General features: G+C 43.3%; 1 protein-coding gene across 3 annotated transcripts in view; it reads left to right on the plus strand.

Moving 5' to 3' along the window:
- Positions 1-111: 111 nt before the first annotated feature.
- TAF5L (TATA-box binding protein associated factor 5 like) overlaps positions 112-13,135 on the plus strand; it is a 28,839-nt gene continuing 15,815 nt past the window's right edge. The window contains exons 1-2 of one of the 3 annotated variants that reach the window (XM_077894560.1): positions 112-314; positions 11,117-11,261. In XM_077894560.1, coding sequence (XP_077750686.1) covers positions 11,120-11,261 — 142 coding nt within the window. In that variant the 5' untranslated portion in view covers positions 112-314; positions 11,117-11,119. Of the gene's footprint in view, positions 315-536; positions 693-818; positions 1,115-11,116; positions 11,262-13,135 lie in introns of those variants that run through there. The other 2 variants (XM_077894561.1, XM_077894559.1) reach the window with 2 other exon arrangements.

Consider the following 13,135-nt stretch of genomic DNA (forward strand, 5'->3'; position numbering starts at 1 on the left):
ACGCCGGCGGCGCGGAGGGGCGGGGCGGCGCGCACGCCAGGCATCGCCAGCAGAGCGCCGAGGCGCCTCGCCCATTGGTGGAGACGGTTGCGCGTTGGAGGCCCGAGCGGCCCAGCCCGCGGCCCGCTCCGTGTCAGTCAGTCATGGAGCGGCCGCCCAGAGCCGCCGCCGCGGGGGCGGCAGGGCGCGGGGCGCGGGGGCCCGGCTGAGCCGGCCGTCGGAGCGAGACCCTGCGGCAGAGACGACGGAGGCGGAAGCAACCCGATCCCGGAGGCGGCGGCGGCGGGAGGAGCCGGAGCCGCCTGGGATGTTCAGTGAGTGCGGGGCGCGCGGGCGGGGAGGGCCGGGGGAGGGGGTCGCGAGCCGAGCGCGCGCGGGCGGGCGGGCGGGGGCCGGGAGGGAGCGAGCGCGGGCGGCGGCGCGCGGCGAGGCCTAGGCGGGGCGCGCGCCCGCAGCTCCCGCCGGCGGGGCGGTGGGGGCGGGGCGGGGCCGGCTGTGCGCGGGCGCGGGCGCGGCGGCCGCGCCTCCGCCCTCGGCCTGCGAGTCCCAGCGGCCGCGGGCGGCGTGGCCTGCAGTCGGCAGCTACACCTGGAGGGCTCCGCGTTCCTGCTCGGGGTGGGTCCTGCCGGGGCGGCTGCCGGGCGCCCGCCGGGAAGGGGTCCTGAGCGCCGGGCAGCCGAGCAGGAGCGCAGGTCCGTATCTCCCCTTCATTGAAGGAAAAAGGAAATGCCTTTTGGCCGAACTCAAGATTAAACTTCGCACATGGTGACTGCGGGTGGCCGGCCGGGAAACCGACCTCTGCGTGTGACAGGGGCGATCTCGAGTGAGACTGGCTGTTGCTAGAGGATGCCGACCTGCGGGGTTGCCTTTGGGGTTGGTTTAACTCCTGACAGCGGGAGGTTTGTGCGCTCAGGCTGCACTCGCGAAGCTCCGGGGGTTTGAAAATGTATTAGGTGAGGCGTTGGTCCGAAGTCAGTTGATGCTTAGAAATAGTGGTGTCATTTTAGACTTAGCGGAAGTGGAGCGCTTGAAAGCTTCGTGCGGTTCTCCCATCAGTTGTGGGAGTGTCGTTATGCTGCGGATCTCGCAGCTTGTACGGTTCTGGGATCGGGAGGTAAGTCTGCCAATGCCGTGCGGCGTTCGTCTTGAATTACCTCAACTCTGACCTCGCAGATTGAAGTCTTGGAACGGTGACTCCCGCGAACGAGCAGTTGGGTGCTGTGTTGGGAGGAACAGTGAGGGCGGAGGTGATCCAAGTGTGTGTGTGACATACCTGAATTGTGGGGTGGGAGGAGGACGAGGCGGCAGTTCCCGGCCTTGCTCACAGCCCTGCTTGAAAGTGAGAGTGGGAAGGGGGGTCTGAGCCGCATCTTTAAACTCCGAGAAACTTAATGTACTGAATGGATGGGGCTTGATGACTGTGGAGACCTAAAGCTGAAACCACGGAGCGATCATTGTAACTTTGGTGAGCCTTAGTCTCCTCTTCTGTAAAACGAGGTGATGACTCATAACTTAAAACTGGATCTTTTGAAGGATACCAAAAAACGGAATAATGAATGTGAAAATGCCTGACATATACAAAGCATTCTAAATATTAGCTGTTGTAATTTCTTTTGGGGGAAGATACCTTTTAGATTCCTTGTAGGCCTAAATTTTGTGTGTTAAATGGGAAGCATACTGACATTGATTTGTTTTATGAATTACAAATTCTTCTTGCCCGGAAAATCAGTGTTCAACTACAAAACCGAAGGGTGGGCTTGCCTTGAGTTTTTTTTTCTTTGTCATCAAACAACAAATCAGGTTGTTGTGTCTTGGAATAGTTTTATTGTTTCTGCCTATCAATGTGAGGCTTATATGTGCTTCTGTCACTGGTAAGCTGAGTGAAGGCCTCACTAAACTGCTCAGCAACTGGTTTGGGGGGTTTTGTTTTTGCAAACAGATGTCCTTCCTGATACCTGTGAAGGACATCTTTGGAGAAAGGAAAAGAGTTTTGGCTTTGATGATTGATTTTTGCTGGAAGGGAACCCTAGGGAGCATCTGATAAACCCACATTACTCAGTGGACAGGCAGAAGTTGTTTCCAGCCTCCCCGCATCTTCTCAGGTAGTAATTGTTCTACTTGTAATTGTTCTGATCATTCTCTCAACAAGCAACTGGTAAGCCTTCACTATTGTGAAGAAGCCTCTGATTTAACATAGAACCCTTTGGGCAAGCAGGACATTGTAAAAGGTAAAGAGTTCAGACCCTGAAGCCAGGTGACCTGAGTTTCCATCTTAGCACTATGGAACCTTGGGACAGTGTCTGACTTCTATGGGCTTCTGCTTTCCTATCCAAAGAGTGTTATCTAGCTCATAAAGCTGTTGAGATACATACAAGAGATAATCTGTGCACTTAAAATAGTGTCGTAACAATGGCATGCATACACTCAGCAAGTATGAGGTATTAGCAGTGATAGAGTACGAGGCAAATATTATGGTAAGCAATGAGACAGAAGCGTTCCCAGATTCAGAGGTGGAGAAGGCTGAGCGGAGCTGTGAAAAAAAGAGCAGGATTTAACCAAGTTGGAGCAACAGTGTACCCCTACACTGCCTCCACTTAATGGAGAGGTCTTGGCCAAAGCCCCTGAGATGACAAAGTGGGATAGTACCCACCAGGTGAGTGAACAAAGGTGAATCAGAGTAACCCCGGAATGACATAGAGGAGATTGAATTTTTTTATCCTCCACACTGGTGGAGGCAATAGAAAGTTTTTAAACTGAGCAGATGCCATCAGATTAGTTTTGGAAAGATTGTGCCTGCAGTAGTGTGGGATTGAATTAAAAGTAGGGAAGGGGGATGCCTGGATGGCTCAGCAGTTGAGCTTCTCAGGGTGGCTCAGGGTGTGGTCCCGGAGTTCCAGGATCGAGTCCCACATTGGGCTCCCTGCAAGGAGCCTGCTTTTCCCTCTGTCTGTGTCTCACTTTCTGTGCCTCTCCTGAATAAATAAATAAAATCTTTAAAAAAAAAAAAAAAAAAGGTAGGGAAGGCCCATCCATTCACTTGTCCTGGCAGCTTTGTATCTTCCTGTGACTCAAAAAGGAAAATGACTGCTTAGCAGAGACCGGCATTTCATTCCAAATCTGGAAGCTTAGAGAGCATTTACAGAAGGCATGAAGAAAGCCTTAGATCATCCCAGGCAGCCTTCCCTCTTAAAAGTCGACTGCAGGGCCCTACTGTATACACCTGATTACAAGGCAAAGTTCCTCCCAAAATACCCCTCTGTAAAGAGCGTATCACCACATCTTCAAGTCTCTCAGTCACTCTATTTTGAACAATAGGATGCTGTTTGGGAAATATGTATTGGGCTAAAATAACTTCAGTTGATGCTAGTTTGATATATTTATTCAGTCAATCAGTATAGTCACTGATGACTGAAAAAATGTTCTGCCTTCCTGAATAGGTGTTGATGGCTTTGGCTGGTTGAGATTTCCAATGAGAGCATCATGTGTGGATTCAAGAAGCACTCTATCACAGCTCATTTGGTAAATGTGAAGGTGATGTGCTCTAGAAAATGGAATTTGATAATTCAGAGTAGCTTGAGTGACCACAGAGACACTGATATGTGGAAGATGAAAGTGAATAGAGTAAAATTATTTCATGAATTAATATATTGTGCTATATAATGTATTTTTAAATATATGTGAGTTAATAAATGAAAGATTATAAGCAGACATTTGTTTCTTTTTTTTCAGACATTTGTTTCATTTATAATCATCATAGATTTTTTTTTAATTAACCCTAAAAAGTTCTTACTAATTTTCTCATTGCAAGGGTATCATTGTCTTAGGTTTGAACTTAACCTTTTATTTGGATTTTCACAGAAATTGACCACTGATCTTTTTCTTTACTGAGACAAATTCCCTTTCCTCATTTTTTAAACTTTTAGAAGGTTTAAAGAACATTGTGTACTGGCAAGGTTTAGAAAACACTGTGGAGAACTTCCATTCATAATTCTTTGTTCAGCAGTCAAATAAGATATTCTTCTGATAAAATGTATTGAAATGTATCTTAGTCACCTTACAGTGATTGGTTGTCTTAAAGGAGAGTTCTGTTTTACTAGCATAATACAGCTCACCCTTGAGCAACACAGGTATAACTGTATGGGTCCACTTCTAGGCAGACTTTTTTTCCTGTAAGGGCAAAACAGTACTGTAAATCCTATTCTCTGGCTTACCTTATTCTAAGAATACAGTATGTGATTTTTTTTTTTTAAGATTTTATTTATTCATGAGAGACAAAGAGAAAGAGAGAAGCAGAGACATAGGCAGAGGGAGAAGCAGGCTCTGTGCAGGGAGCCTGATGCAGGACTCAGTCCCCGGACTCCAGGATCACACCCTGGGCCGAAGGCAGGCACTAAACCAATGAGCCACCCAGGGATCCCCCAGTATATGATTTATTTATGAAACGTACTAATTAACTTTATGTTATCAGTAAAGCTTTCAGTCAATAGTAGGCTATCAGTAATGAAGTTTGGGGGGAGTCAAAAGTTCTGTGCCAACTTTTTTTTAATATTTTATTTATTTATTTATGAGAGACACAGAGAGAAGGCAGAGACATAGGCAGAGGGAGAAGCAGGCTCCTTGCATAGAGCCTGATGCTGGACTCAATCCTGGAACTCCGGGATCATGCCCTGAGCCAGAGGCAAATGCCCAACCGCTGAGCCACCCAGGCATCCCATCTGCATATTTTTGACTGGGAAGGAGCAGAGAGGGTCACTTACATTGTTCAGGGTCAGCTGTACTCCCTTTTGGATATTTGGTAATCTAGTTAATCAGACGTGTTGTGCAAAACTTTGTCAATCAGCATTTTAAGGCTAAGGTGCTGATACATTAGTTTCACAAAGTAATACCATGCTCTAGAACTGTGTTGTCCAGTACAGTAATAACCATTAGCCACATGTGTTTGCTTAAATTTAATTAAAATAAAAATTTAGCACTAGCTACAATTTAATTGCTCAATAGCTGTATGTGGCTGGTGGCTATCATACTGAACAGTGCAGACTTAGAATAGTTTTATTATTAAGGAAAGTCTTATGGGACAGTACTGCTCTAGAATGCAAAAATGAATATCGTTCTACTTTGAGACACATACATAAGTGATTTAATGTCATTAAGCTGTTTCTGAAACCTGGCTGCATTTGAATTCAGTTTCACAGAGAATGATTAACATTTATTCTGAGAGCAAAACATCCTGTTTTTTCCATCTACAACATTGTTTGCAAATAGAGCATATATGAAAGTTTTCTTTCTGAAGTCATAGTAAATAATGTAGATCTCCATTCTTGTGCTATACTCTACCGTGTTAATGAAGTTTTGTATGGGAATTTTTTTTCTGTGCTGTAAAACAGTATTAAAGGAGGAATCAAATATTTGTGGCTCATAAAAATTCAGAAAGATTATGAACCTAAAGTAAATTCAAAAATTCCAAACAGAAACTAGACAACACTCACTTTATTTTTAACGTGAGTTTTAAAGATAAGAAAAGCTGTATCCTCCAGGAATTCTCCATCTGTCTGAGCAAACTAAGGAACAGTGATGGCAGGATTGGACAGCCTGCATTGGGGCAGGGTTGGAGAGCAATTTTAAGCTTGGGAGTAGCATAATCAGATTTGTCTTCTACTCTGGCTGCATTCTAGAGAGTGGTTTGAGGTAGGGCTGGAGGTGGGAGGATGTTGGAATATTCCAGTTGAGAAGTGATTTGTGCTGTCATATAGCAGCAGTGAGGATGCGGTGGCAGCAATGGCTGCAAGAAAGAATTCTATGTAGAATAGAAGGAGTTAGAATTCAGTGAATTCAGTGAGAGAGAGAGAAAAAAATCTTAAGATGATGACTGAGGTTTTTGCTTTAGTGGTAGATGATGACACCATCAAACTGGCTAGGAACAGTAGAAAAAGGAAGAGCTTTTGAAGGAAGATAATATATTTGAGCATGTTGAATTTCAAATGTTTGCAGGTAGAGATGTTCCTCAGAATTGAGCTCAGGAAGGTACTCTCACCATAGACGGTATAAGTCTTGTGTAAGTAGCATGATGATGTAGGGAATGTGAAGAATGAGAAGCAGACCAAGAATGGGAGAGGGGAAGCGACCAAGGAAGAGGGAATTTCAAGGGAGGAGGGACCTGTTCAGCAGCCAAGAGACCCTGTGGGATAGTGTAGAAAAGTGACTGTTTCATTTGGTAAGAGTTGAGGAGTCTTAAGTAAGTAGCCCACTGAGGTAGGGAGCACGGTCAGCTGGCTGGATAAGGAGACTGGTATAGTTTTAGAATAGCCAGGTTGGAAGCTACAGGGAAAGAAACTAATTGTCGAAAAAATACTGGAACATCATAGAGGTCCCAGCTGATGTTAGAGAAAATTAATTCCTAGTGGCATCTGTCAGTTGTGTGAGTTCTGCATGCCCAAAACAAAACAAAACAAAAAACTCCAGGTGCTATGTTACATCCTGACTGCCTAGTTCTGAGCATTATTCTCATGTTTATTTCTTAGGACACCATAAGAAAGAATACAGCTTCTAGTTCAAGTATGTATGTCAGTCTGTGAGCAAAGATCAAATATAAAAGGCCATCATAATGGTAAAATTATACGAGGTATTACTAAAACTGAGAGAAGTAGAGCTCATTTGTCACCTGTGACTTATATTTTCACAAAGATAATTGAATACACTTTACCATAATGACTAATGCAAAAGCTAGCTTTTTAGGTTCTCCTTAGAATGACCTCTTGATAGATTTTACATTTAGACTTTTTCAAGTAAAGAGAACTAATGTATTTGAATACCTAGTATGCACTGTACCTGGCATCTTGTTGAACAAAAAGTACGCAATCATTTTTGTTTCTTTTTTTTATTTTTATTCATTTATGATAGTCACAGAGAGAGAGAGAGAGAGAGAGAGAGAGAGAGAGGCAGAGACATAGGCAGAGGGAGAAGCAGGCTCCATGCACCAGGAGCCCGACGTGGGATTCGATCCCAGGACTCCAGGATCGCGCCCTGGGCTAAAGGCAGGCGCCAAACTGCTGCACCACCCAGGGATCCCTCATTTTTGTTTCTAAGCATAAATTTATAATTGCTTTAAAGCACACACACACATCCTTAGCTGCCTGTCAGTAGACTCATTTGAGGAGCTGATTTGAGAATGGTAATGGTGAGTTTGACTAGATTTTTTTTTTTTTGAGACTTTATTTATTCATGAGAGACACACACAGAGAGAGGCAGAGACACAGACAGAGAGGCAGGTTCCATGCAGGGAGCCCAACGCGGGACTTGATCCCAGGACTCCGGGATCACACCCAGGGTGGAAGGCAGGTGCCCAACCACTGAGCCACCCAGGCGTCCCTGCCTGGATTTATTTTGAACCCACCCATGCTCAAAGCTGCCACCTTAAGGGGTGTTGTCCATACAGTATTCCACTAGCATTTAATAGAATTGTGTAGTATTTCACCCACTTAGCCCTTCATGTGGTGGGCTGGGGGTGTCTCTCCTAGCACCCTCCAGCAACACATATATTTGAACATAAGTGGGTGGGATGCAGTCTGTAACAAGTAAGAAATTTACTTGGCTGCAGTCCTGTATTATCATCATCTTAAGAGTATGTCTTTGCCTTCCCATATTTCTGGGATATCAAGAGTATGGCTGTGGTTTTTCCTGCACAGTTGTTACTTTGAGACAGGAAGATGATCCTGTCTTGATTTTATGTAGCAATTTTGTTAAAGTATTAAACAGTAGGTAGCTATTGATGTTTGAGAAAAAGATACATATTGTGTCCGAATCTTTATTTTAATTTCCAGAAATACTATTCGTATCACATGAAAAGAAAGATATGTGATCATCTATTTTTACCATTAAGTAAGTTGAAAAATCATTGGAAATCCTGAAATTTTAACAAGGATGCAATTATATACAAACAATTTAAATTTAAAAGATTTTATAATTATGAGAAAAGCTAAGCAAGTAACGTGAAATTGCAGTGTTAGTGTTATGTTTAAGTCTCTCGAAAGGCAGGTCTATTTTAAGGAAGTTTGTTTTTTTTCCCCCTAATGTGTCCATTTATGGATATTAGTATTACAGAAATCAGTAGGGGGAGGAGAACTGGTTTCTCCACAGAACTCTTCGTTATTTATTTCATTTGAAATATGTGTGCGTTGGAATCAAATCCAGTTAAGTCTATTGGATCATGTCTCTGGTATTTCAGTTGAGTGTGGTTGTAAAAGAGAGTTAGTTAATTCCAGGATTCCTGATCTTAAGATCCTTGGCCCTACAGTTGGCTCACTGCCCACCCTCAAGGAAGGTCCCTTGTCATAAAAAGTGGTTTGGGTTCAGAGAAACTGCCAGTTGGGGCAGCTAACTTGGACACATTCATTAGAATCAGTATTTATAGACTAATTTCTAGCAATCCCAAATATGGCCAGTTTTCGCTGTTCATTCTCATTCCTGTTTACTCTCCCATACCTTTCATATCTTTTCCCCTCCTTCTCTGATGTGCATAAAGATTGCCCCACTGTGAGGACAGTGTGTCATTGCAGGGTCTATTCTGTCAATTTTTCTGTGTCTTTCCTGTGCATGGTTTCTTCCTGTTGGAGAGGCGATCTCTTATTCCCATTTTATTTGGAGCACTGAGGGATACATATTGATACAAGCATGTATTCCCATAGCAACAAGAGATTGGCAGCAAAAAATCTGAAAAAGTGTTAGTCTCAGCTAAAATACAAGGAATTGGGCTACTTTGGAAGACTGAAGACTAGGAGCTCTTGAAGTTAGATTAAAAGCAGCTTTAGTAAACATCAAGGAGGGGTGCAGGTGGGGGGGGGCAGTGGGAGCTGGGTGTTTGGATTTAACTAGTCCTGATTTGGGGCCAAACTGGGAGAGGGCAGTATTGTCACAGTCTCTGTGCATTTCATTGTTTTTCTCTAATTATAACATTGAATCAGAATTCCAGGGCTGAAATTATTTACACACACAGTTATAGGACTTTCTCAGGTGCAACCTTGTTAGAGAACTAGAATCACTGATACAGTCAAAATGATACACAGTAAGGCCTCTTAGTAACCACCAAAAAACAATTATCTGCTTTCATTGATGGACAGATCAGTGCTTGGAGCAGGGATTATCAAAGTATCAAAACTCTTGTGTTGGCAATTAAAAAAATTTTTTTTAATTTAAAAAATAATCTAAGTTAGCAATATAGTGAAAGACTCATACACCAAAACTGAGTGAGACAAATTCCACAGTAAAACGGTGGTTCAGTCTTAGGAAATTTATTAGTAGTTTTCATTGTATCGCTGTCAACCATATCACACCCAGTGCCCCTCCTTTTTAGCAAATGATTTTATACTTTTTTGATAATCCAAAGCTGAAATGCATAGAGAAATATAATTTTTCTAAGTAAATAGTTTAGAAGAACATATTTATGATAGCCTAACATTTATATACTTCTATAGATATGTATGTTTTAATGTGTGTGTCTCCAGCCTTCATTGTTTGCTCTATGGTAGGATTTTTAGGGAATTAAAAAGTATATTTCAAAAGGGTATATCTGTTGAAAAAGTATATTTCAACAGATCACTTTAGAAAAAGATTATTTGCAAAGGATTGTAGCTGCTACAGTATTTGTGTAAAACATTTGGCTATTCGCCACAGTCATACACTAAAAGAAATGGCAGATGAATAAAAATTAGATAGAAATAAAAATTTTTGAAATGTTTAAAGGAGGATCCCTGGGTGGCGCAGTGGTTTAGCGCCTGCCTTTGGCCCAGGGCGTGATCCTGGAGACCCAGGATCGAGTCCCACGTCGGGCTCCCGGTGCATGGAGCCTGCTTCTCCTCTGCCTGTGTCTCTGCCTCTCTCTCTCTCTGTGACTATCATAAATAAATAAAAATTAAAAAAAAAAAAAAAAAAAGAAATGTTTAAAGGAAAAAAGGCAGATCTCTGGAATGGGGATCTGGAATGGGGAAATTTCACATCTTCAAAGGGAATGGAGGAAATGACAAAGGAGAAGGCCAGTTCATGTCATTGAAACAGAAAACTCAGACACACCCAAGTAAACTGCCAAAAGCAGATCTCCCACACCCAAAACATTGAGAACCATTGATTTAAGGAGGTTACTTTGATGGGGACAATCATGTGTATGGATAATGTTGCATGCATTCCATTTTTACATGACAGAAGTGAACATAGAAAATTCATCCAGCTGTCTTGGGTCACTTGGACTGCAGTATCCTTTACTTCTGGCAAAGTAATGTGTGAGATTCATGGCACCTTCGGGAGTTCCTCTTATTCTTGATAATCAATTTAGTTGTCAAGGAAAATAGTCCTTTTTGAAGGGAACCCTCAAATTAGCTTGAATTATCAAAAGTAATTTAGCCTCAGCTGGTACACTTCCTACCATTTTTGTTTTCTTTCTTGTAAGAATTTGTGAGACACATTCTAATGCATATACATATTCTTACGTTTTGATGCTTTGCTGTGCCAGAGGTTGAAGGAGTGAAATAGGTAAATAATAGGATTAAAATTAAAACACATTGCTCAAATCTCTGACGTAGTACTACCAGACTTCTCCTGACTATTAGGAAAAGCATAGCATTCCTTACCTCATTATTAAATGCTCACTTTCTCAACATCTGTTTATCCAGTTTCTGAATTTCTCAGATTTTTTATTTTGTATTGCTTCCTGCCTGCTTTGTTTGGCCGGTTCATTGCCAATTAACACCTCTCTCTCAGAGTAGATGGGAGAAATAAAAGGCTCTAGAATTGACCTGGTCCCGTTTGCTCATTGTTTAGCAGTTCTAATGAAAAGTTCTACCAGAAAGATTGAAATCATGGTAGTAAATGAAATTTGGGGGTGGTCTGTAGGGTCTTATTCTCCATCATATTCCTATTTTCCATAATTGAAGTGGACCATATCACTATTGAGAAAATAGGTAAATGGGAGAGTGCACCAGGCTGGTAACTAAGGCATTCTGCTTTGCATCTTAACTAGGTCACTTGACTAGCCACAAGGCTAGTCTTTCTCTACTTATTTTACTCATGCAATGTCCAAATGGATTGGGTAATCTCCAAATGCCTTCGTGTTCTGTGGTTCCCTCTAAAGGTCATGAAACGAGTGCGCACCGAGCAGATTCAGATGGCAGTGTCCTGCTACCTCAAACGCCGGCAGTACGTGGACTCCGATGGTCCCCTGAAGCAAGGACTGCGGCTGTCACAGACTGCTGAGGAGATGGCGGCCAACCTCACAGGTAACCAGTGGGGCCACCCTCGGGCAGGCTGGAGCAGGAGAACCCCTGCTCCTACTTCCCCTCCTGTTCTGGAGAGACTGCAGCAGCCTCAGCAGGCAACGCTGCATAATGGCGCTGGCCTTCAGAGATGCTATCTGCCCTTCAAAGCCACTTCTAGAAGCCCCTGTCATAATCCATCCTGCTTCAGAATTCTCAGTGCTTTTCTCCATATCTGATGTTACATGCAACTTTTTCCCTCTGTGAACTATTACACTGAAAGATCTGGAGGGCCAGGGTTCCCGTCCCTGTCTTGCACATGGCCCTCCCTGTAGCCTGGAGCCTTGCCCATGGAAGTCAGGTTTGCTGGGCAAACCAGTACTTTGGGATCAATGGTCGAAAAGATTGGCGTCCTAGATAGGTTCCTGAGGTTTTTAAAATTTGTTTTGGGTTTTAGTTTTGCAATCAGATTCTTTTTTAGAAAAATGTGTTTTAAATCTATCTAGAATTGCAAATAGTTATTACTTAGCTATGTTGTGAGTTCAGTTTTTATGTGATATAATTTTCTTCTATTGGATCTGGGTATTGGAGACTTTGCAAACAAACAAATGGCTGTGGTGCTTTTCGGGTGATTTTGAGCTGCTTTAATGGCTATGTGTGAGTTCAACATTGCAGTGCTTTCTCCAGCTCAGCCCTGGAGAAAGGTTCCTCTTACCTGCTCGGACTAGACTCTTCTTTCTTTTTTATTCCTGTACTTCTTTCTGCTCTTCCTAGTATCTGTTACCACCTACTTCATCCCTTAATGGTTTCAATCCCCACACTGGTAGCAGCAGCTCCCTCTATTCCCTCTTACTATCTTCAGAGTCATGTCAGAGCCTTCATGCTTAAAGGTGTATTGCCATTGCTAGAGGAAAAGAATGATGGGACAGTAAAAACCTGAGGACATCCTCAAAGAGGTGGTTCCTGACCCCCTGAGATAGTAGAAGTAGCCCAGTTAGGCATCTGCCTTCTTATTCTTTAGCATCACATCCACCTCCATTGTTCCTCTCTTCAGACTGGGTTACCCTTGACAAGAACAGAACCAGAGGACGGACTTGAATAGATTACTAAAGCTATATTGTTTCTAGTAGGATGACCAATTTATAGAGCCAGAGTAATTCCTTCTCAGCCCACCAGCACAGCCTTTAATGTGCACACATAATCTCCTGCTGCCCCCTGTTCATTACAACCTGAGAACAGTAATTCAGTTGCAGTTGTTGATAGAAAATAGAAGCAAGCACTCTTTTTTTTTTTTTTTTAAATATTTTATTTATTTATGATCGACAGAGAGGGAGGGAGAGAGAGAGAGAGAGAGAGAGGCAGAGACACAGGCAGAGGGAGAAGCAGGCTCCATGCACCGGAGCCCGACGTGGGATTCGATCCCGGGTCTCCAGGATCGCGCCCTGGGCCAAAGGCAGGCGCCAAACCGCTGCGCCACCCAGGGATCCTGAAGCAAGCACTCTTAAACAGACTTACAGAACATGACTCTTCTTTGTTGTCTGAAGTCAGACATAATGGCTTATTAGGAAGGTTCCTGGAAAACCACCAGGAAATGTGTGTATCATAAGATTTTGTTCTAGGTCATTCTGTCAGTTGAGTAATCTGAATAATTGTGTCTTCATTCAGCAGACCACCTATTCAACACCTGCTGTAGGTCAGGTGCTGAAAAGTCCTAGAGATAGCTAAGATTTGATCCTAGCTCCGGGAGAACTTCACATCATAGCCAGGAAATGAGGTGGATAAGTCAGTGATGACAAGAGAGCACAATGTAGTAAGTTCTGTGGTGGGAGAATGTTTCAGGTTCTGTACAATGAAGATGGTCTTCTTGGCAGATCAAGGATTGTTCCCCAAAAGGTCTC

This window comes from Canis aureus, chromosome 4, assembly GCF_053574225.1.
Source record: "Canis aureus isolate CA01 chromosome 4, VMU_Caureus_v.1.0, whole genome shotgun sequence".
Lineage (NCBI taxonomy): Eukaryota > Metazoa > Chordata > Mammalia > Carnivora > Canidae > Canis > Canis aureus.